At 36.2% G+C, this 23676-nt stretch overlaps 1 protein-coding gene across 1 annotated transcript in view; it reads left to right on the forward strand.

Annotated features, from left to right (window-relative positions):
* Positions 1 to 6960: 6960 nt before the first annotated feature.
* LOC103722947 (phosphoglycerate mutase-like protein 4) overlaps positions 6961 to 23676 on the forward strand; it is a 37500-nt gene continuing 20784 nt past the window's right edge. The window contains exons 1-3 of the mRNA XM_017846624.3: positions 6961 to 7143; positions 16727 to 16777; positions 16864 to 16974. Coding sequence (XP_017702113.2) covers positions 6976 to 7143; positions 16727 to 16777; positions 16864 to 16974 — 330 coding nt within the window. The 5' untranslated portion in view covers positions 6961 to 6975. The remainder of the gene's footprint in view (positions 7144 to 16726; positions 16778 to 16863; positions 16975 to 23676) is intronic.

Raw genomic sequence — 23676 nt, forward strand, 5'->3', positions numbered from 1 at the left:
TTAAAGCCATAAGAAACAATTATTTCATCAAATTTTCTATGCCATTGCTTAGGAGCTTGTTTTAAACCATAAAGGGATTTGACTAACCTACAAACTTTTCTTTCCTGTCCCTGAGCCACATATCCCTCTGGCTGATTCATATAAATCTCTTCCTCTAAATTACCATTGAGGAAGGCAGTCTTGACATCCATCTGATGGATTATCAAATTATGGATTGAAGCCAGTGCAATTAAAATACGGATAGTGGTTATCCTAGTCACAGGAGAATATGTATCAAAGTAGTCTATACCCTCTTTCTGAGTAAAGCCCTTAGCAACTAATCTTGCTTTATATTTTTCAATTGAACTATCAAATCTTAATTTCTTCTTAAAGATCCATTTACAACCTATAGCCTTACTACCAGGTGGTAAATCAGTTAGAAACCATGTTTCATTAGTCATAAGTGAATTCATTTCACTATTAATAGCTTCCTTCCAAAATATAGAATCTAATGAGTTCATAGCATCTTTATATGTTTTAGGATCATCTTCAACCATAAAGGTATAGAAATCAGATCCAAAATCTTTCTTTTTCCTAATTCTTTTGCTTCTACCAAGTTCATTAACATCAATAAGTTCATTTTCATTTTCATTAGAAGGTGAATAACAAGATTCATTATTTGATCTATCTATTATATGCTTTTCTATTTTATCCTTAAAAGGAAAAATGTCTTCAAAGAAAGAAGCATCTTTAGATTCAATTATAGTGTTCTTATCTATGCCATTAATGTCAGAACTAATGACTAAGAATCTATAAGTAACACTATTAAGAGAATAACTAAGAAATATAGCATCAAAGTATTAGGTCCTAATTTTTTTTTCTTAATTAAAGGAATATTAACCTTAGCCAAACAACCCCAAACTTTTAGAAAGTTTAGGTTAGGTTTTCTTCCTTTTCAAAGTTCATAAGGAGATTCATTAGAACATTTAAATGGAACCCTATTAAGCAAGAAACATGCAGTAAGCACTGCTTCCCCCCACCAAACCTCAGGTAAACCTGAGTTGGCAAGCAAAGATCTTACCATATCTTGCAAAGTCCTATTTTTCCTTTCAGCCACTCCATTAGACTGAGGTGAATACTGAATAAGGAGGTGTTACTTCATGTAGAATTTCATTAATTCTACAGAATTCATTCAAGTCATTAGAGGTGTATTCTCCTCCTCTATCTGACCTGAGAATCTTTATTCTCTTGTCAAGTTGATTTTCTACTAAAGATTTATAAGACTTAAATATCTCAATTACTTCATCTTTAGTTTTCATCAAATAAACTTGACAATACTTAAAATAATCATCTATGAAGGTTATGAAATACCTTCTTCCCCCTTTAGTCAAAGTTCCATTTAGTTCCCATACATCTGAATGAATTAATTCTAATAAGGTGGAATTTCTATTTACCATTTTAAATGGTTTTCTAGATTGCTTAGACTGAACACAAATTAGACACTTTTCTTTTTCATCTAATGAAACATTAGGCAATAAACCAGAACTAATCATTCTTTTAATAGTATTATTATTCACATGTCCTAATCTAGCATGCCAAAGAAATGAAGAACATACTGAAAGAATAACTTTATTATTGCTATAAGAAGAAATATCCAAAGGTACATCATTCATTTTATTAATTACATATAAGCCATCACACTCGTAGCCTTTGCCTACAAATGTTCCATTCTTTGTTATAATCACTTTCTTAGATTGAAATAACAAAGAATAGCCACTCCTTATCAGAAGAGATCCACTGATCAGATTCCTCCTTCCTTCGGGCACATGGTACACATTAAATAGAGGAAGCACATTCCCAGATGTAAGCCTTAGAAGTACTTTTCCAGTTTCAAGTACTCGTGCCGAGGTAGAATTCCCCATAGTCATAGTTAGGCCGCTCCGGACCTGATAAACAGTAAAAAGGGTACGATCAGTACACATATGAACATTCGCACCTATATCCACTAACCAATCGGTAGAATGAATTGCCAAATTTAACTCTGGACTTAAAGTTACATACCGATCATCAGTACTAGTAGGGCCAGTACTGGATAACACCATGTTGGTTTGTGGATTGGCAGGTTGAGGAGGTGCATGTTTATAGTTCTGATACTTCTTCTTCTTCATCCGGCATATTCTTGCCATATGACCGGATTTTCAACAATTGTAGCAAATTGGCCTCCGATCATTCTTATTGATCTGGTGTTTTGGCTTCATGGATTTTTCTTTATTCTTAGGTCCACCCTTTTCAAATTTGGAGTTTTTGAACCTATAGGTTTTATTCTGGCCTTCTACAAAGTTCACCTTAGTTAAAAACTCAGGGTTCATGATTTGCTCATTGTCTTTCTCAAGATGTTGCTCTTGGATCCAAATGGCAGATAGTAGGATTTTCATGCTCATTTCCTCGGTCTTATGTTTTAGGGACAACCCAAAATCTTTCCAAGAAGGTGGAAGCTTGTCAATGGTACAAGCAACTTGAAGGCTCTCAGTTATACCCATTCCCCTTAAGCCTAATTCATGATAAATCACTGTTAGCTCATGAGCTTGGTCAACTATGGGCTTGGTGTCTACCATCTTATAAGACAGGAATTGACTAGCAGTATACTTGTCCATTCCGGCATCTTGGATACCATATTTTTTATTAAGATTATCCCAAATCTCCTTAGAGGTTTTCAGAGTGCAATAGACATCAAAAAGGGGATCAGAAAGATAGGACAAAATCCTACCCCTACACAGGTAGTCTTTCTTCTTAAATTTCTCTAAATTACAAGTCCTAGCCGGTTCATTCTCATCCTCATTTGGAGGAGAGTCAAAAATTATGGAAAATAATCCAAACGTGGTTAAGAAGATTTCCATTTTCTCTCTCCAACTCTTAAAATTAGTTCCATTAAACTTTTCAGGAGGAACTGGGTCACTTGCATTGGCCATTGGGGTAACTCTAATTACTAGCCTATTATACGTAGGAAATTCTACTTCAAGATTATTGCAATATAAATTTGAAGCAGAAATAAAACTAAACTATTCTACTTCAATAAATAATAGGCAGTAATAGGCTAAAACAAAAAATTAAAAGTAAAAGTAGGAAAAATGGAATCCGAGATGTTGAGGCGTGGTATGTTGGTCACTTTTCTTGAAGTAGATTTCGCCGCCTTATAGTGCACTAGGCTTGGATGGCGTTCTACTCCTGAGATACAACAGCCTCTCGTTCCTTCAACCTCCATGATTTGCACAGATCAAAGAAAGCTTCGAACCCAGAATCAATATGCAGCAAGCCCGTTTAAAAAGAATTTGGAAGAAATATTTTAACTGGTAGGAAGAGAGTAGAGAAAGGAAAAGAATTTGGAATCCTTTGCTTTTTGTCTAAAGAATTATATATTTCTAATCTGTAGAGGTCGTCTATTTATAGACCTCTACGAGAGGGCCTGTTGGGTGCGTCTCTTCACGATCGTAGGCACGATCCTTCGCATGGCGAGATCGGTCGCGGGCGCGATGACGTAAAAGCACTTGCTTTTACGTTTGTGCAAGGAATCCCCTCTTGCACGGACGTAAAAGCATGAAATAAAACTGAGGGAAAGCATGAAAAGGGTGACACAAAAACCCATGGGAAGAAGGACTCGAACTCAAGTCCTTGTGAGAACTACCCCACATACAAACCAGCCGTACCACCAAAGGATGGTAAAAAATTAAAACATTTAATCATTATAAATCCAACAATGAGATCACCTATGAGCCCTCCTCCGTCTCCTCCTCTTCCTCTCCTCCCTTCTACTCCTTCCTTTGCTTCCACTTCCCAAGTCGCCGGTGAGCCGCCTCGGCCAACCACCACCACCACCCGAGCCTCCCCTGTTTCGAGATCTCCTTCCTCTTCGGAAAGTGCCATCGCCGTCGCCGCTTGACACCGGACCGAGCCTCCCTCGGCCAAGATCCGCCATCTCCGTCGACCGCCGGTGAGCTTCCCTCCTCTTTTGCCCTTGATTCCATGCCAAATAGCATGCTTTCCCTCTCTGTTTTGGCCCCAAACCGAGATCACTCTCGGTCTCTTCTTCCCTGTCAGCCACCGCAACGACCACCGCCCGCCATGGCAGTCTGCTGGCCGTCGATCGAGGGGTGGCCTCCGGCCACCCCGCTACCCCCTTCCTCTTCCGCTCTCCCTCTCGGTTTTCCCCTGCCGTGGGGGGGGGGGGGGGTTGGGGAGGAAGAAGGCCCCTACGGGCCGAACAAGGCCAAGCATGGGCCCTGTTCACTGTGGGCCCGACCTGGGCCCGGTTCACTGTGGGCCCAACTTGGGCCCGGTTAAAAAAAAAGAGAGAAGAAAACCCGAAACTCAAAACTCGAAACCCAGACCCCGAAATTCGAAACCCAGTTCAGACCTGGAATCCGAACCCGAAACCCAGTTCAACTCTGAACCCGGACCCGGAGCCCGAACTCGAAACCCGAAACCAAAACCCGAAACCCAAAACCTGATACCCAGAACCCGAAATCCGAAACCCAGTCCAGTCCGGTTGGGCCTAGTGGGTAGTACCCTTTGGGCCCAACTTAGGCCCAGTTCATATCCGAACCCGGAATCCGAAATCTGGAACACGAAACCCGAAACCCAATAGTATTATTTTTTATTTTCGCTTAGCTCTGAAATTAACAAAGAAATTAATTAAACAGGTGTATCTGACATGTTTGCCTGAAGTGGGATTTAAAGCAGAAGGAGGTAAGTAACTTAATACTTCAAGTGTGATTTATAAATTATTTGATAAACTGATTAAGTTTTGACATATGTTTTGTATTTAGTAAATTGGGTCAGGCATGTTAAATTTTATTTGAAAATCATGTTATATGCTCTGAAATCCGTAAAATATGACTGGATAATTTATGAAATCTATTTTTATATACATACATTCTCAGCATGGCTATGATCTGTTCTGGCCCCGCCAATGGGGATTATACGTTGGACCTGTCGACTTGTAATCTGTGAGGAACCGGTTTCGACACCGCACCACCGGTGATTAGAATAGTGGTTTCTGGACACCGTTGCCACTGGTGACTAACAATAGTGTTTTCTGGCACTCTGTGCAACCCATGCCACTGGGTTACCTGGCCGTAGCCTATCATGTTGAGATTCTGGTATCAGAGTTTTTGGAAAAATGATAATAAATTTTGAAAATAGTAAAACAAAGTTATTTATGATTTATTTCAGTCATTATCCTGTATTTTGATCTGATATGCTCTGACCCCACTTGGGGTATTTTTTTGCTTCCTGACTAGTGTAGCTCATTATTTTATTTTTTCTATTTTTCAGATCCAGAGACTTGATCGCACAGGATTGGGGAGTGCGTTAGATTTTCGATGATTCCTTCAGTTTTTGGTCCTTTAGTTAGATTAGCTTGGACATTTGAATTATGTTAGCAAATGCTATTTTAAAATTTTGTAAGACTGCTTTTGAATGACTTTAATTATTTATGTCAATTTTAAGCATTTGTGATTTACTCTCAAATAAGTTTGAACATCTGTATTTGCTCCGATATGTTTCGATGCCTTGCACGCCTGTGCGGCCCGCTGTGCAGGCGTGCGGCGTCTGCCGCGCCTCGGGCTCGGGGCGTGACAGGTCATAAATCAATATAAATGGTTGATGAATGATATTGATTGTTAACTTGGATGTTCCATTATTATTTTTTCTTTGGAGAGAGCCACAATCAAATTTGTAGGGACTTGGCATATTTCATATGATCAATTAGTCATTGTTTGACATCCATGGATGAAAGCAATCAAGTTCTTGGGTGGCACGCACTTATACAATTAGAAATTTAAACTGACCTTTTTTTTTGTGAGGGTTGTTCATTAGTTGCAATTGTTCTCGTGAATTTATTCAGCATATGATGCATGAGATCTTATTGTATAAGATATACACCAATGATACAAGCGAAACCAATACTGAGTGATGATGGCTATAATCCAATCCATTAACAAAATGTTTTTCTGTTTGGTGACTAAAAAAATGTTTGATGTATATTATATAAATATTCGAAGCGAGAGCTCCAATGACACAGAGTGGTAGCTCCAAATATAACAATAAGATATTTCAAGCAGAATAGCATTTAATATAAATCTGCCAAAGGCACCCATTTTTCATACATCCGAATATTGTTTAGATTTTTAATTTAAATAAATTAATAAATCTATATTTATTTTCATTATCCTACTCTAAAAGCAATGCCAAGATTTCTAGAGTAGAATAATTTCCCCATAATGCAAATAGTACTCTATTCTTATGACCTGACTCAGATTAAAACTCTAATACACACGACTTGTTTTAAGTTTGGGTCCAAATATTTGACCTACGGCTGATCCAAACTGAAAAATCCTTTATCCAAATCCAGCCCAAGAAGTACCAAATCAGGTTGGATTTTTGTTTGGAATCAAATTTTGCCACTCCTAATTAGGAATTCCATGGCCAGCTATAACTAGGTTCTTCAACACACAAATATGCCACCAAACCAAGATCTGTCAACGAACGGGCTAGGCATAGACCCAAAATCGTAACCATCAAAAATATTTAGATGATTTGGTTTTTAGGTTTTTATTATAATATAGATTAATTATTCAAAATATAATTTTGACACCCAATGCAATAAATACGGGCTACAATACGGCATTGCAATGCTTAACCATTCAATTTATTTAATTTATTTCAATTTATTATGAATCGAGCTAGATTATTTATTTAATAAAATGGCTAGATTTGGATATAAATTTTTGACTGATTTAATTAATAAGTTGGATCTAGACGTAAGCCATAACATACCGGACCAGATATACCTCTATAATCTGAACTTGTACTCAACCCGATAATCCAGTGGGCAGAAAAACATGAACCCGAGCTGGTCCGGATCTGGGTTTACTGAAACCCAGCGAGTCTGCATTCCTACCTTCAACGGACCCACCGGGTAGGGATTTGAGGACTAACATGGAAAAAGCTGTGTCTCGTTGCCGCTGTGGACGATCTCGAAAGCCACCGCACTGCTGCGCGATGTCTTCTCTCGTCGGATGCAACGGCGCCAACTCCTCCGGTTTCGCGGAGATCGTCGTGGTGCGACACGGCGAGACCACCTGGAACGCCTCCCGGATCATCCAGGTACCCCTGCCTTCCCCCTCTCTTCTTTAACTGAGAATCTTTTGACGAACCATCGGTAACATTCATGAATTCCACCGTAATGCGTCTCGTTGAATAATCCAGCGATTTTTGAAGCTTGCGTTATCGTTCCATCAATCATATTTCATTTCTAATGCTTATTTCGAATTTGCTGGTTGAATATAGTTTTCCCCTTTTTCCTTGGAAGGAAAAGAAAAATAACGAAAGAGCTTGTACAGTTCTGCAATATATTTTTTAGGTTAATTGGAATCGCAAATCATATAGGATCATTTAAAGAGCGTTCTTGATTATTATTTGCTTGCTGTATTTCTTCTGTTAATGGTGCAGGCTTGGGCTGACAAGTGCAATGGCACGGCTTTGAGTCCTGGGGCAGCCGCTTTATAATGTATTCCGAAAAAAAAAGGGTTTAGGTCTTGTCCCCAGTTCGCCCCGTCCCAGGAGCCGAATTGTTGGGAACATAACTGGGTAATGACAATAATAATTTCTTCTGTTAATGTTTTGGATTTTGATGAGGGGATGGGAGCGGTTTCATGGGATTTGTCACGGGGGAGGTAGTGGCCTGGTGAATTGGATGGGGATGGTAGGGCTGGTTTGGGTGGTTTAGAGTTTAGACCAAAAGGGATGTGATTTAACGGAGGAAACTCCAAGCGACTCAGCTGTTTCGATTGGAGGGATGCAAGAGGTTTATTGCACGTCGTTGACCAGAGTAAAACCTCACTGATAAAGTTGGAAGAGATATTATGCCAAGAGAGTGAGGTGCTCATTTGATAAGGAATAAGAAAGAAAAGACTAGTTGGAGAAGAGTACACATTAGCTTGTTGGGATCAATTAGCATGAGAAGTAGATCTAGGTTTAGACTTTTGTGAGCTCGCTCCTTGGTGCTGTGATCAATGAGCATGAGAAATTAACTTGTTGGAATTAAGAGCATGAGAATTAGATCTTCATTTGGATACAAAATTTTTATGAGCTTGTTCCTTGGAGAGATTGTTGGTCTTTCACCCTTTTTTCCCTTGGTTACATAGTTTATTTTCATTTTTTTTATTTTACATATGCTCTACATGCAGGGTATTGCAGATTATCAGAAGGATGGAAATGGAGCACATGTTTAATGTGTATGGAGGATGTGGTACTGATGATCACTAAAATGGTCCATGAAATGTAGCTGCAGCACAGTGGGTTGGATGGCTTGTGATGCTGACGTAGATCCTAACTTAGAATTTTGAGGTCTTAGAAAGAGAGGAGAGATAAAAGGTTTAAATATTCATCAAAATCTGTTTTTAGGGGATCTTGTTTTTTGGTAGGATTCTAAGTTCCTGACACCTTCAAGTAGTGCTTTTGGTTCTGAACTTCAGCGAGTATTGTTAAAACTTGGTCAGAAAAATTAATGATAAAAGGGTGCTTCTATCATCGAGCGGAGTTAAGAAAGCGATATCCTCTTGCCTGTTAGCTATTGTTCTAGTTGTTGGACCTTAGCAGAGGAAATTGAGTGGAGACTCCAGAGAGGAAATTGAGCGGAGACTCCGGAGAAAAAGCTAGAGACTATTTGCTTTGCATTTGTACCTAAGAGTAATTTTTAATATTGCTTAGTGTATGCGTGAGGAAATGTGAATTGCTCAATCCAAAGGTTAGTTTGATTAATGTTTTGGTTAGGACTTCATTTTATGTGGAACATGTTAACTTGGTTGTTGTTTAGGAGTCTATGCTTGATTGGGTGCCTAGAAGGGTGCCCAAAAGTCAAGGTGGCCCCCCAAAAAACCAAAAAACTAATAAGGAGAAATATGAATAAATTATCAGTGTTGTACATACATATTCTTTAAATGGACCAAACCAGCCGGTTGGACCAAAAAACTGGCGAATTGGCCACTTGTTTCGTCTGATTGCATAGTTAGATCAGATATGGTGGTTGAACTGATCGTTTTAAACCAGGTAAGTCGGGATGTTAAGAAAATTAAAAAGAATTCTGTACAAGGATTCAAACATCTGATCAACTACCTGCATGCATGCCTCTCAACCACTAAAACAGCATTTGCTTTGATATAATTGTCATTAATTATTTTACTTACATTTATATGTATGCATCACTAGATGAAGCTTTTAGGTTGTAATTTTAACACTTAATTGTTTCCATGAAAAAAATCAAGTCATTTTTGCTGATAGAAAATAGAAAAGATACTTTATATTTTTGTATATTTAAATTTTTACTATTTATAATAATTCAAAATATCAATAAGTTTTACTATTATAAATTTTCTTTATCATATAATTTTTTATAACTTGTATATATCAAATGATGCATGATTATTTTTGTTTATGTTATTATTTAAATTAGTGTAGGATGTGGATATATGAAATTAAAGAATAGTATTTAATATAGAATTTTGATTGTTAGATTGTATATTTTTCTTAATAATATCCATTGTTTCTATTTTTTTCTTTGGGATTTTAATATATACTCATGTAAATCCGATTTGATCAATTAACTCGACGGTCGGTCGGTGACCCAAACCCTTGGCTAGGTTTGTATCTAGTCTAGGTTTAGTAACTCTGTCTTTATGTGTGTGTGTCTCTCTATCTCTATATATATGTATATATGTGTGTGTTTATACACACACACACACACACACACACACACACACACACACATGTATGTATGCATGCATATATCTTTATATGACATAAGTTAGAATGCACTATTTTCTCAATGATGAGAAGCTTAAATATGAAGTGAGATGATTGCACCAACTGAGAGTAGTGGATAGCCACTCAAGTTGGGATGGGCAAGTAGAATGAAGATATCAGGAAACAGATTAAGGAAACAACTTCAATTTGTAGGAATATTTAGGAAAGAGGAGGGAAAATCTTGAGACAACCTAGATGGGACTGGTATTACGTAGACACCCACCCACATCCATCTAAGATAAGATGATTTGACTCATCTCCCCTGGTTACAATCAGCCAGAATGTTAAATGATATGCGAACATCAACAATAATGAACGTCTTAACCATGCTAAAAGATAGTCACAAAGAAGAAAATGATCAATAATGTTGTTTCTTTTCTTTCCATCTCTATTAGTTAAGTGTCATTACATGTGTTTTCTATTTTCTTGGTTAAATATATGTTCTACATATAAAAAAATCAAAGTGGCTATTTTGAACCAGCGCAATGTGTTAGAGGGATATTGGGTGTATCTCTGTAGTATGCACCTCACTTTTTCATTGTGCATTCTGCTTCCCTATTTAAAATGTGTTGGCTATCCATAAGCAACCTTTCTTCCTGCTTTAGTTGTCCAAAAATCTTCTTCATAAATATTCACCTTTTCTCTTATAGGGACTTGATAGTGAGGGGTATGGATCGAGCATGATTATGATAAAAATTCATCATTTTACATGTGAGAAAAAGGTTAAGAATCAACTTAAGTATAGTATACAAGCTTCCGATGGTACTAAAATCTATAAATGCCTGTAATACTAGCAATATGTTTAAAGAACTTGTCGTTTTCTTTTAATTTGTTAAGAAAGTGAAAATAATTACATGTCTCCTTATAAGTTTTATATGAATTTTTGAGCTTATTTGCATTATAGATATATAATAGTTGTGGATTGTTAGTTCATTTGTCAAATTAGTCAAATTATATAATGAGCACATCAATTTACAAAAAAATATTGCTATCTAAGGCTGCAATGCAAGTAGGTTGAATCAAGTATGGGCCAAACCGAGGTCTGCAATCTCGGTACTGTGTATTGTACCGATTTGTTATCAATTTGGTATGGTATGGTCGATATGGTATGGCATGCATCCCGTGCTAAGATAGCTTTTGACCCTTTTTGGTTTCTTTTTTCTCACTTTTTATCATGGTATTGCTTGAAACCATGTAGTATGGGTTGGTATGGTGTGGTACGCACCTCGGTTTCAGGAGGTAGCGGGCAGTGCAGGGCAGCTCTTCTTGGTTCAGAATATTTTGACTCATATATCGAACTGAATTTTGGTACCATATTGGTACCTTATCGGTATGGTACTGTATGATTGATACAAATTGGTACGACAAAACTTGGGACAACTATAAACCTAATCCTATCTTTATCTCTGAAATCTTAACCAAGTGAACCCTTCTTGTGTTGGCATTTCTCCAGCTAGCCCAACCTAACCCTATCTTAAGGTAGGTTAACTGGGTCGGTGATAGGTTGGGCTGGGTTGGGTCGAATTAAACAGGCTGGGAAGCGGTTTTGTACACCTTTTTTTAAGGTTGGTAATGTGTTGGTTGGGTTCTTATTTGGGCACTTAACATAATATTGTAGCTTAATAGGGAAAAAATATAGTTACATGAAACATATAAGCATTTTGTGAATATATAATAAGTTTATTGTGTTGGTGTGGGTGGGGTCGGGTTTGGTTTGGGCTATTCACAATTTCAAGTTGATTGTAAACATAACCAAACCCGAACTTAGGGTTCGGTTGAGATTTTTGAGCCGAACCTGATCTAAATTTTTGAAATCTTAACCCCACCCAATCCAATGAGCAGTTTGGGCTGGTTGGGCTTGCGTTGAGCCCAACCCAAGTTGCGCTGCATTGGTATCTAGGATGATTTATGGTCATAGATGAATTAAAGACTATGTTTACTTGATTAAGGCATGTATTTTCGCTAGTAGAAAACAAGAAAAATGAGTAGAGCTAGATGTTTGCAAGATGTGAATCTGCCAATGTATACCAAGTTTTGACACAATATGACACAATACATGGTGTGCCAACTCCCATTGGCATGGACACGGTATGGGATGCTTTAATGCTCTGTACATGCAGCTCCTTAAATCCTGAGATCTTCCCAAGTCAGATTCTTAACTGTGATAAAATGTATGCATGCTTGCATGTTTAGGATTCTCACCATTGTAGAAATTGTCTACCCACTTAAAGAACCTTGTCAAATCCATTCATTAAGATAGTAGCTACATCAAGATCCCTGTTGCAGAGAACAGATGAGATGTCGAGAAAACAACACCTTGTTGAGGATTCTTTTCAAGGAAAATTCATAGCTCTTCAAATTTTCTAATACCATGGTACCAGGTCCTTTTAATATGATCTGAAAAGAAGTTGAAAAGAAAGGAAAGGAAGAGAAGGAAGCAACCAACTAGACATTATATACCTAGCCATTTATATTTACATGCACAAACGCATGCATATACATACATACATATGTACATACATACATCCATACATACGTAAGTATGTGTGTACGTACATTCGTACGTACACTATGTACTTACATACATAGATATGATAGACAAAATAATAATATTAGAAAATAAAAAAACGAAAATATAAAACTAATTATATACAAAATTTTCCGTATGAGCAGAATAAACACAAATCTTTTAATTTTAAAAACAAATATAGAATAATATTAGGAAAAATTGGGCAAATAATATAAAGACTGCTATTATATATTTTGACCATCAAAGTAACATATAGTCATAATTACCATCATCCGACCATTTCACTTAAGGGAAGGAGTCATGGCTTAAGGAAGAGAATGTAATTGTTCTTCTTTTGTTTGGTGCCAATTTGGAGACCTTAAAAGTAAGATTTCAGTAGAGGGTGTTGCTTTGTTGTTACTTCTTGATATTTCAACAGGTAATAATAGTTATAATTTTTTTGCTGTATAAAGCAATGGCATTGGACGTTGTTTTGTATGTAACTATACTATGACCTACACTAACCAAAGAAAACAATAGCTGTAGTTTTGTAAATATTTCATATTTATAGGTTACATGCTTATTCATGTGTATCCAACAAAAAATAACTATTTAGAAATTAATAACATTAATTTGGAGAAGCATATCAAATTGGTAACACTCCAGTCTATTCAGAGTCCACTAGTGAGTTGGTTAAACTATTTTGCCAGCACATCCATATAATTTCCGTTGCATGCTTTTAAAAGCTATTTCTTAAATGACCATTCATCTCGAAGACAAATTATGAATTGCATCTTCTTTGAGAGAAAGGAATGGAGAACCACCAACATTTAATTACCCAATCCAAATTTTTGCGGATGCACCACCCATAAATTTAATTGAGAACCTCTAGTTGCTAAGCAGAGGAGTGTGACCTAAGAATTGCATTGTCATATTAGACTTCTAGATGTCATTCTTGGTAAAAAAATATAAAAAAAGGATTCATGTTAATTATCTGGCTGAATAAACTATAAAACTATATATTTCAACAAAAACTCTAAAATGACCCAAAACTAACTCCCTACTTTTCTGTTGATCAAATTCTTTTAAGAATCTTTAAACCAAATAAAAATTCCAACACAAAGCCTAGTAACATATCATTCAGCTCCTAGGACAAGGATGACTCTTTATCCTGGAGGAGCCTGAAAAATATGCAAGAGGAAGGATGACAATACATACGACTGAGGAATGGTCCTTAATATCCAACCACAATGGATCCAAAAATGGAGACTAAAATTAGGCAAATACAAGCTTTTACAAACAAAATACTAATACATATTTCATCAAATTGGTTTTTATCTCATCATGCATTATTTCCTGAGGAAATTGATGTTAGTGTTTCTCTTACATTTCATTCTCCTTGGAACATAGATCTTGCCTTGGCACCTCCTAGAGTGGATATGGTGAATCCAATGTTATTATGAGAGTTCTGTAACTTTCCTGTTGTCAAATTCAAAAACATGGCTGCTGTTTTCATTTACTCTACCAATTCAAGGATTAAAGCTTGTAGTTTTCTTCCATCTACACTACCAATTCAAGAATGGAAAGTTGTAGTCTTCTTCTCCATCTGTAGGGACGATTAAGGGGTTCTAAGGGCTTTCAAGTAGGAAATGTTGTTTGTTTTAGTTTAGTTTTCCTTTTAAACTGACTTTGGCCACTTATTTTAAAATCACCATTCTAGATCTATGGGTTTTGCTTCTGGGGTTGAAGGGTGAATTTGACCACACTTATGGTGGTGATGATTGAAAGTAAAAAAATATCTTGTAGACTTTATTTATATCTAGGGAAGAATATTATCTTATTGAATAAAAGAAAAGAAACATCTTTCTTTAGAAGACAGGTATAATATCCTTGTTATGTGGGGGACTTTATAAGAAAATAAAAACTGCAAAAATAAATTAATACTTTAATGATAGATATATAGTTGAAAATTATAAACAAAGGTTTTGTTTAAACTTTACGGCTTGTGGTAGGAAAGAGATTTAGTATCCATAAGCACTTATGAAATGAATTACCAAAACACAGGGCCCTCAGGCTGCAGCTAAGATTATATATTAGATGCTAAATTGGTTTCTATGTGCCTAAGATTGTTTGGGCTTGTTGTCTCAGATGAGCTTGAGGTTTTCATTATGTGGCTTTGGCAAGAAAAAGAGATTTTTTTTTGGGTGGGGGCGTTTGAGATAACATGGCTTGATGCCCATCTTTAAAAACAGGAAAAAACCAAGAGAGAAGGGATGCCCATAGGACCATGGGAGAGTCTTTAGATATGATGCTATTAAGAGTAAGGAACTTTTATATGGGATCCACCTGAGAAGAGGGTGATTCAGCGAGAAGTATTATAAGGGTTGGTCTGGGTATGAGATATTTAAAAAACAGGGGCATTTTAGGAGAGGGATTTTTTGTGAATAGAAGATTTTTCTCACTAGATGTTGCCACACATGTAGTTTTTAGCATTTAGAGCGCGTGCACACACACGCACTCACACACACATGCATATGTATGTATCTAGGTGTGCATTCATGCATGCATGCGTGTATGTATAGGATCCACATGAGAAGAGGGTCATTTAGAGAGAAGTATTATGAGGAGTATTCTAGGCATAAGATATTTAAAAGGTAGGGGCATTTTAGGAGAGAGGTATGCTGTGAATAGAAGAGTTTTGACATGAGATGTTGCCACACATGTACTTTTTAGGATTTAGGATGCATAAACACACAGTGATGTAGTTTCAGGACTCCATCTTATACATAGTTTATGTTTTTTGTTGTTTCTGTGTTTTTCATCTAAAACCATGTTTAGGCTTGGATTTTCAGTCGAGTCATGTACTATTACTGCCAAGCAAAAAGGGTCCATCTAGGTGTGATAGAAAGCCTAACCCAACTCCAAACCACCACACTTAATTGCTTGAGCCTTAACCTTTCTTCAATGCCCGCTGTCATCACTCATCTCTAGGAACGGAGGAGGATGGATAATAGTCTTGACAATAGAATTGTGCATGCATGGAAGGAGGAAAGTTAGAAAAGAAAAAAAAAACGCAGAAATCTGCAGAAAACAGCATAAAAAAACACTGTTTACATGAATAGTAACCCGACCCGTTACTGTTCACGAAACAGTAACTCGACCCGGTTACTATTCACGGAACAGTAACTCGGCCTATAAAAAGAGAGGACGACAACCAAAAAGATAAAAAAGAGAAGAAGAAATCCTAAAAAGGTGAGTGCCACCGTGGGCGAAGCTCTGAGAGATCCTTTTTTCTCCCTTTTTTATCCTGCTTTTTGACCTATTTTTTCTTGGAGCCACCTTCTTGACCCCGTCATCCTTCATCTCGATACCTTGGTGCAGCGTGGCCTGAAGATTCTCATTGGATTGGAGGAACCAAATTCGCAGTGGTAATTATCCGACTAGTTCTAACACCATCTTTTGCCCAGCCCTCATTTTTTTCGTCCATCAATCATTTTTTCTACCCATCATCATTACCATCGTTGCTATCTATCCCATCCTTGAAACCCGATTTTATTGGCAATATTTTTTTTTATTGTTCTATTGTGGTTATTTTCTGTTTGTTGCATTAGTTATATTTCATTGATTAGGCTTCATTAATAAGATATCTATTATATTCTATTTTGCGTTTACATACCTCCATGATGTTTTTTTGGGATGATAAGTATTTGCTGAAGTGTCTAATCAATCGCACCATAATTGATCATTATGAAATCAATCTACACCTATAGTAATCGATTATAGGTTGCACCACACACACATATACATACATACATACATATATATATATATATATATATATTTGTATGTGTGTATGCATATAATCCATGTGAGAAGAGGTTCATTCAAATTGAAGTATTATGAGGGGCATGGAATGCTATATTGTCCTGAACTGCCCGGTTTGGGATGTACTGAGCTTTACTGGGGGCGGACCCGCACGGTTCCACCCTTCGGTTCAAGAAACTGGTGAGGGAGGGGGAGAGGGAGAAGGAGAGAGAGGGGATGGAGGGAGAGAGAGGGAGAGGGAGGGGCTATGTATGTATGTGTATGTGTTATGGGTGCATGTATGTGTGTCTGTGTGTGTATATGTGTATGTAACTATGTATATTTGTGTGTATTTATGTATGTGCGTTTGTATGTATGAATGAGGATATAATACATATGGTACGGCTGTATTTTTCCAAATAATTATTAAACCTTTAGAAAGTTGTATGCCTGTTTATTTGTGTTTCTTCATATGCATCTGATGTCACTGCTTTTACGTTACTCAACTGAAGTTAGCTATAATCATCCATAATGAGTATTGAAACTATAGTCATACTTCTCCTTATTTCTCAGGGGCACTTGGATTCAGAACTAAATGAGACTGGGAGACAACAAGCAATTGCGGTAAGGTATGAGTCCATACACGCATATTAAGCGAAAAGTTATCGTATGTGTTTTTAATTGTGCACACATTATATGATCTTTGGAAGGTGTCTATTCGACTGTCTAAAGAACGTAAATGGGAAGCCATATACTCATCTGATTTGAAGCGAGCTGCTGAGACTGCACAGATTATAGCAAAAAGTTGCAATTTACCAGAGGTATACCTGAAAGTAGAACTCCATGCTTTCTTTCTTCCCTACGAATGCATATGTCATGATATAATGAGTAAATACATTATGAAACCAGCATTTGTGCTGCAGAAAGCAGTAAGCTATCCTTAACTGTCCATATCACATTTTTTAAGAAACAGAAAAATGTAGTCACTTTTCTACATTATGGAACATATTTCAACTTTGCCTTTCTGCCTTTGACATGAACATGAATCCTTATTATCAAACCTTGTCTTCTCTCTGTTTAGAACCATTTTGAACCTAGTGGCTAGTGAAATCTTGAAAAGTTGCCCCATCATTGCATGGGCAACACTTCTCAACCAATAAGGTGGGTTTCTCTTCATGCCAATTGCCTGTAATTTTCATAGCAGGCTCTTTTACTCAAATTGCCTTAATGAAGAATTTAGGAACTATTCGTAAAGAGTTGATATAAGGTTTACTGCCTGTTCTGAAAGCCAATTCCATTTGAAGTTGAAATAAGTTGTGCTGGTTAAGGTTAAAATTGATGTTGTGCTGTTGGTTAAAGCATCACGTAAATATGTTCTGCTTATGGGATTCTATGAATGATTGTTTTTCAACCAAATTAAAAACAGAACCAAGCTTGTGGTTTAACAAGATTTGCTGAAAATGAAGCTTTTGCGATATGTTCTGTCTCAGTCTGGTTTTGGCTTCTATATTGAAAAGACCGGTTCATTTCTCCTAATGAACCAACAAGTTGGAGGCTTAACTTCATTTCATTGTATTATCAAATTGATGTGATCGTAAGACTTTGCCTTTACCAAATTTATTGTGCTAGATAATAGATATTGTTTAATTCATCTTTAGTATCATATGTACATCTAGTGGATCATATATAATACATAATGCATAATATGTGTGATGTATAATCTATAACATATTATGTATAATGTATATACTATATAATATTAAAAATAATATATTATAAATATTATAGACATACTATATATTATATAACATATTATATATAATATTATATCATATGTATATACATGTGTGTTTGGGTGTTAGGACTTCTATCTCTCATTTCATTTTGTCCATGACTATCTTTGTTGGATCTAAATTTGAAAGATTGCTCTTGAAATTGGGTTGTTATCGAACAAAAACCTCTTAAGTTCAACAATCCAGATGAAAATTGATATTTTCATAAAACTTTTTACTTGTAGTTACAAATAGATTACCCTTGTACTTATTTACTCAACTTGAAGCCAAAATATAGTTTATGTATGATGCATGTGTGCATTGTCATTACATGCTTCATCAAAGTTTGAAAATTTTTTTAACCTTGTCTCAACCATCCAAGTTAGCCCTACGTTCTTTTAATAAGAGACCTACTTAGGAACAAGTATTGTTGTGAGCATGGTCTGCTTTACTGCCCGGTACGAGGCATATCGTATTGTACTGGGAGGCAACTGGTATGAAACTTAACTTCAAGTCGGTACAAGCTCCATATCACCCGTACCGAGGTGTATCAAGGTGTGTACTGGTCCGTACCGAGGCATACCAACCTATATCGAGGCGTACCAAGATAAAAATTGAAAAACTAGTTAGAGAGCTATTTCGGTATAGGGGTGTATCGTACTGTACCGAATCGATAATGTATTGATACGGTACTTGATACCGATACAGTATCTGATACCGAGATTGTGGATCTTGATTGTGAGTGGTCACTTTGCACTTTAAGGACTTCTTTGTTGACAAGTGAACATCAAAATCACTTGGTGACCCTCACTTATATACCCATGATGTGTGAAACTGTCTATATTTTGGGCGGCCACCTTGGTGGATGGCAACACCTAGGCAGCATTTTTGGTTATTCTGTGGTGGCTGCTTTTTGGAGCATGCAACACAAAGATTTCTTGTGTATAAATAATATATGGATGCGAATATGGGAGTGATACATAAAATTAGACACCCCAATGAAAACTTGGCTTTGATGAAAAAAACAAGCTATAGTATAGTTTCAACAAGTACCTAAGACAATTGTAGACTACATTGTCATTTCTGATATATTTTAATTTACATGTTTAGTGTAGATTGTTCAAATTAGAATGCTTTCAAAGTGTCCTTAACTGCTAATGATTGCTTGTATGATTGTTTAAAATATATGCTCAAAGGTATGCTAAAATGTTACTAAAAATAGTATATCATATGCATGAAATGAATGAACCTGAGATTGATTAATCTTGTGTTATGTCAATTATTTGTAGGTTGGTTCAAAACCTATGCAGTAGGCTAGTCAATCATTTTGGGTTACTTGGGTCATTCAATTACCATGTCAGACACATAAAAGAACAATTGGCTAGAAGGAAAACTACCCATCATAATTTGAGTTTAATGACTTATGATGCAAAGAATGCTAGGAAGTGAGTGAAATTTAAGGATTGCAACAAGATGATCATTAAAACAATATCCAACCTCATCTTGTCACTTTCTGTTACTTGAACATCTTTGAATCCTGAGAAGTGACTATCATAGTTGGTCAAATATGGAAGCAAAAGCAACATTTAAGTTGGATCATTCTCAAATAAAACCAAATGATTGAATATAGCATAACTAATAGTATCATACAAAATGTGATCTTATTTAAAATCTAGTCACAAAACTTGAACATAATATATTGTATGTAGTAATATACCTTCAAAAGTGACAGTTCAACATGTAATAAAAATTGAGATACTAAAGGATGACCACAACATGTAATTCCAAAAAAGGGACTTAAATGATTCAATATGATCACATCTTCTTAGAAAGGTTTACTATAGTCTCGAGTCCACTTATATTCTCATTGCTAAAGCAAATGAGGATATCGATGGATAGTTTTCCGCTTATACCCTCGTTAGTACATTAGATGATGTCACAGATTCCACCTAGCCAGAAGCCCATATATCCTTGTTGATAAATTGAAGTTGGCCAACAATACCACCTTGCTAGAGGTCCACTCATGGTATTCTTTTAATAAAAATGATCATCCACCATTGTGGGAAACTCTCGTAACAATAAGTACTCCAATATAAAGGATGTGGAAAAGATTCTAACATGAACAAAAATTTCAAGTTGGAATGCACAATACAAACTCAAAATATCTATTCAAACCTATATTTTAGAAATTTCTCGTAAATAATAATCAAAACCTAATTTTAAAGTAACAAAGACTCTAGACTTCCCAAAATGAATAAATCGGGATTTTTCTAACTAATTATGGGTCTCAAAAAGGGCCTGTGTGGAAGCCTAGATAAATTGTTCCCAGAATGGTCTATGTATGGTTGCCAATGAGAAGGTAGTGCTTGATTATGAAAATTTGGAATCATCCAGTAACAAAGAAATTTGGATGGTATAAATCACCTCAGAGAAGGATATCCCTATCCTATTTTTTGGGGATTGAGCGAGCCATTCTGATGGAGGACAATCCTAGGTAACTTAAAAATGATATGAAAAAAAAAATGTTAAAAATGTAATGCAATTTGTAACATGATTCAATGCAGAAATAGATATTTGTAATAATTTTTGTAAACAAATACACCAATCTGAAATTTAAGTCCAAGTAACTATATGAAGAAAGGTACCAAAGGACTAAATCCTAAATGGAAGATGCATGGAAATTGACCTTAAGAAATATATCTTGTACATGGAAATAAATCTAAGCAATGAAGCAAAAAAAAATATTCAAGGTTACTAAAAGTGGAAGAAGGAAGCACAGCAATGGATCTTTGTTCGCTCTAATGAATTAGTTGTAGCCACTTCAGGAGAATTCCATTTGCACCTGGCATTGGATCATAATTTGTTGCCAGAGAGTTGCATCTTCCTCATTAATGCTGGAGAACCTAACACTATGTAAACCCCAAATTTCAAATTTCCTTTGTGTACACTTAAATTCGTTACAATCCTCGTTAGTTTTCCTTGTTTTTAAAAAAATTGTCTCCCACGTACATTGGCTGCAGGTGTACCATTCCATATTGAAACCAAGACAACTCCATCTCACAGGATTTAAATTCTTGCTGTTAGTGATTTTCTTAGTTTGACCCACTTACATCTTTTTGAGTAGTGGGTGAGGTGGAGTAACGACGAAGAGGCTGTGGGAGTGCAGAAATAGAACTCGATGGAGATATGGATGGTGTAGTAGTAAAAGAATTAGGAGCAAGAATGAAGGTGCAAAAGTATGTTTGTAGGCTCTTAATAGAGTAACAAATCCTCCACGTTGAATGCAGGGCTGATTGTCCTGTTTATAGGAAGCTTGTGTAAAATGACCCTTTGCTCATTATTTTTATGACCGGGCCCTCTAGGATCTAAAGTGCTTAAAATACACCTCCTAATATGTCGGAACTACAGTAAACATGTCTAATCATGCTAACAATTAAAATATGAGATATTTTAATCTCAGGTCTTTTATTCCAAATAATCTACTAACATCTAAAACAATTTGAAATAAAGTAAAATACAGACAATTGGCAACCAAAATGAATCTAATAAGAATCCTTAAGTTGCAAGCCTTTGATGCATCATGACATGATTTTATTTCTCCATTTTACATGGCCTCTCTAGTTGTGCTAGTTTATTCTTCTAGCACTGCTCCTCTTCTTTTCACCTTCAACTATTTGTGAAGTTTATCTATGCACAGTTTATGCATGCATCCAAATGTGCCCCAAAATTGAAGCCTATTATAGAGTCTTAAGGTTTTGAAAGAAACCTTGTTTATTGAAAATGACTATGAGGTTTACAACTTCCAAGCATGACATAAGCTGGAAACTGACTACAACATTTGAGAAACACAAAAAACCCTTGTCTTAAAACAACTAACTAGCATTTTGGAGTTTTAAAACAATAACTAGGCTTGAAATTGGCTACAAGGTTAAAACATAAAATCCAGCTCAAATTCAAGATATATGGTAGAGCCATGGTAGAGATACTGACAATGAAAACCATAATTTTGAAATTGATCATGAGATTGGAATATGGAAAACAGCACATAAAGTTGACGTGACTCCAAGGTTCAGTAGCACTAAGCAAATCTTAAATTCAAAGGCATTGAAAGAGTACAATATGATGCCAGTGAAAATGCAAAAATTCTTGTTAAAATTTTCCTCCTTTTTCTATATGTCAAAAGTCTTGCTATTTGTTTTTTCCCTCCTCTTGCCCTATTGACTTCCATCAGTAGTCTAGGTATCGATATTTTCAAGTCTTTTGAGACTGATCATGAGATTGGAATATTAAAAAAACATGTAAGTTAACATGACTCCAAGGCTCAAAAGCACTAAGCAAATCTTATTAAATTCAAAGGCATTGAAAGGTACCATGTGATGCTAGTGAAAATGCACAAATTCTTGTCAAAATTTTTCTTCTTTTTCTATATCTCAAAAGGCCTATCGTGTGTTTTTGCCCCAAGCTGTGTGTTTTTTCCCCTCCCTCTCTTGCCCTATTGACTTCCATTAGTAGATTAGGTACCGATATGTTGTACCAGACCCTCTACTTGTACCATAGTGGTACAAGTTGGTGTAGTATGATACACCAAGGTTTTAAATCATGTGGGATCGAGGCATCACAATTTCTCCATTGAATGGACACTCTGCTGTCTTGCCTCATTGCAATTGCTGTCCTGATCGAGTATCTCGGTCGGTACCCTCTGTTTTTCTCTCTCTCTCTCCTTTCCTTTCTTTGTTTTTCTTTATCCTTCCTTTCTTTCTTTCCTTTTTCTTCTTCTTTCTTTCCTTTCTTCATTCTTTCTTTCCGTCCTGTTTTTTTCTTCTTCCTTCCTTTTGCTTTTTTTCTACTTTCCTTCCTTTCCTTTTCTTCTTCTTTCCTTTCTTCTTCCTCTTTCTTTCTTTTTTTCCTTTTTTTTGCTCCCTTTTTTTTTTTTGCTTTTTTTTTTTCTTTTATCTAATTCTCTCTTTTTTTCTCTTTTCCTCTCTTTCTCTCGATTTTTGGGACCCAATCTTGCATTGCTTGCAGGAACGGGTTTTGGGGTCCCACCTCCATCACTAGGACACACGCCGTCTGTCGGGGTTTAAGGCCATGGATACACCACCATACTGATACATGGTGTGCTGTTGGAGGGGGCATAGCACCCATACCATGTGTTGGTAGGGGGGCATATTGAGCTCCTTAGTATACAGGCTTGGGTACAGGACATCCTCTAACAGCCTGTGTGAGTTAGTAGTTATAATCTTGGTGGTACAGAGGTCTTGATAGGCAGGTTAGTGATTCAGTAAATAGACTACTCACTTAGCAAATAAACTATTAAAACCTATGTTATTTACATGAATATCATTTAAATAAATGCCACTTAATATGTTACGTGTAAATCAGGAATTATCACCTTTGAATTCAATAAAATACTGAAAATTTTCTATTCCACAAGAACAAAATGTCGACTTTCCAGCTCAAGAACAAGAATCCAATTATAGGAGTTGGGTCAGAATATTGACTTTTCATTGTAAGTTATCTCTCGAATCTTAAGAGCTCAGAAGTGTTAGCATATCTAGACATTGCTAAAACTCAAGAGTCTAGTAAGAGAAGTCTTATATCTTAGTTTCCAAATCATGTTCATCCACTATGGCAGTAAGCACGCTAGTTAACAAAAAGTTCATGTTTACATGTTATAGTCATAGATACATATATATATATATATATATATATATATATATAATTTTTTTAGTACATGTTGATTTATGTTTC

This window comes from Phoenix dactylifera, unplaced genomic scaffold, assembly GCF_009389715.1.
Source record: "Phoenix dactylifera cultivar Barhee BC4 unplaced genomic scaffold, palm_55x_up_171113_PBpolish2nd_filt_p 000587F, whole genome shotgun sequence".
Taxonomy (NCBI): Eukaryota; Viridiplantae; Streptophyta; class Magnoliopsida; order Arecales; family Arecaceae; genus Phoenix; species Phoenix dactylifera.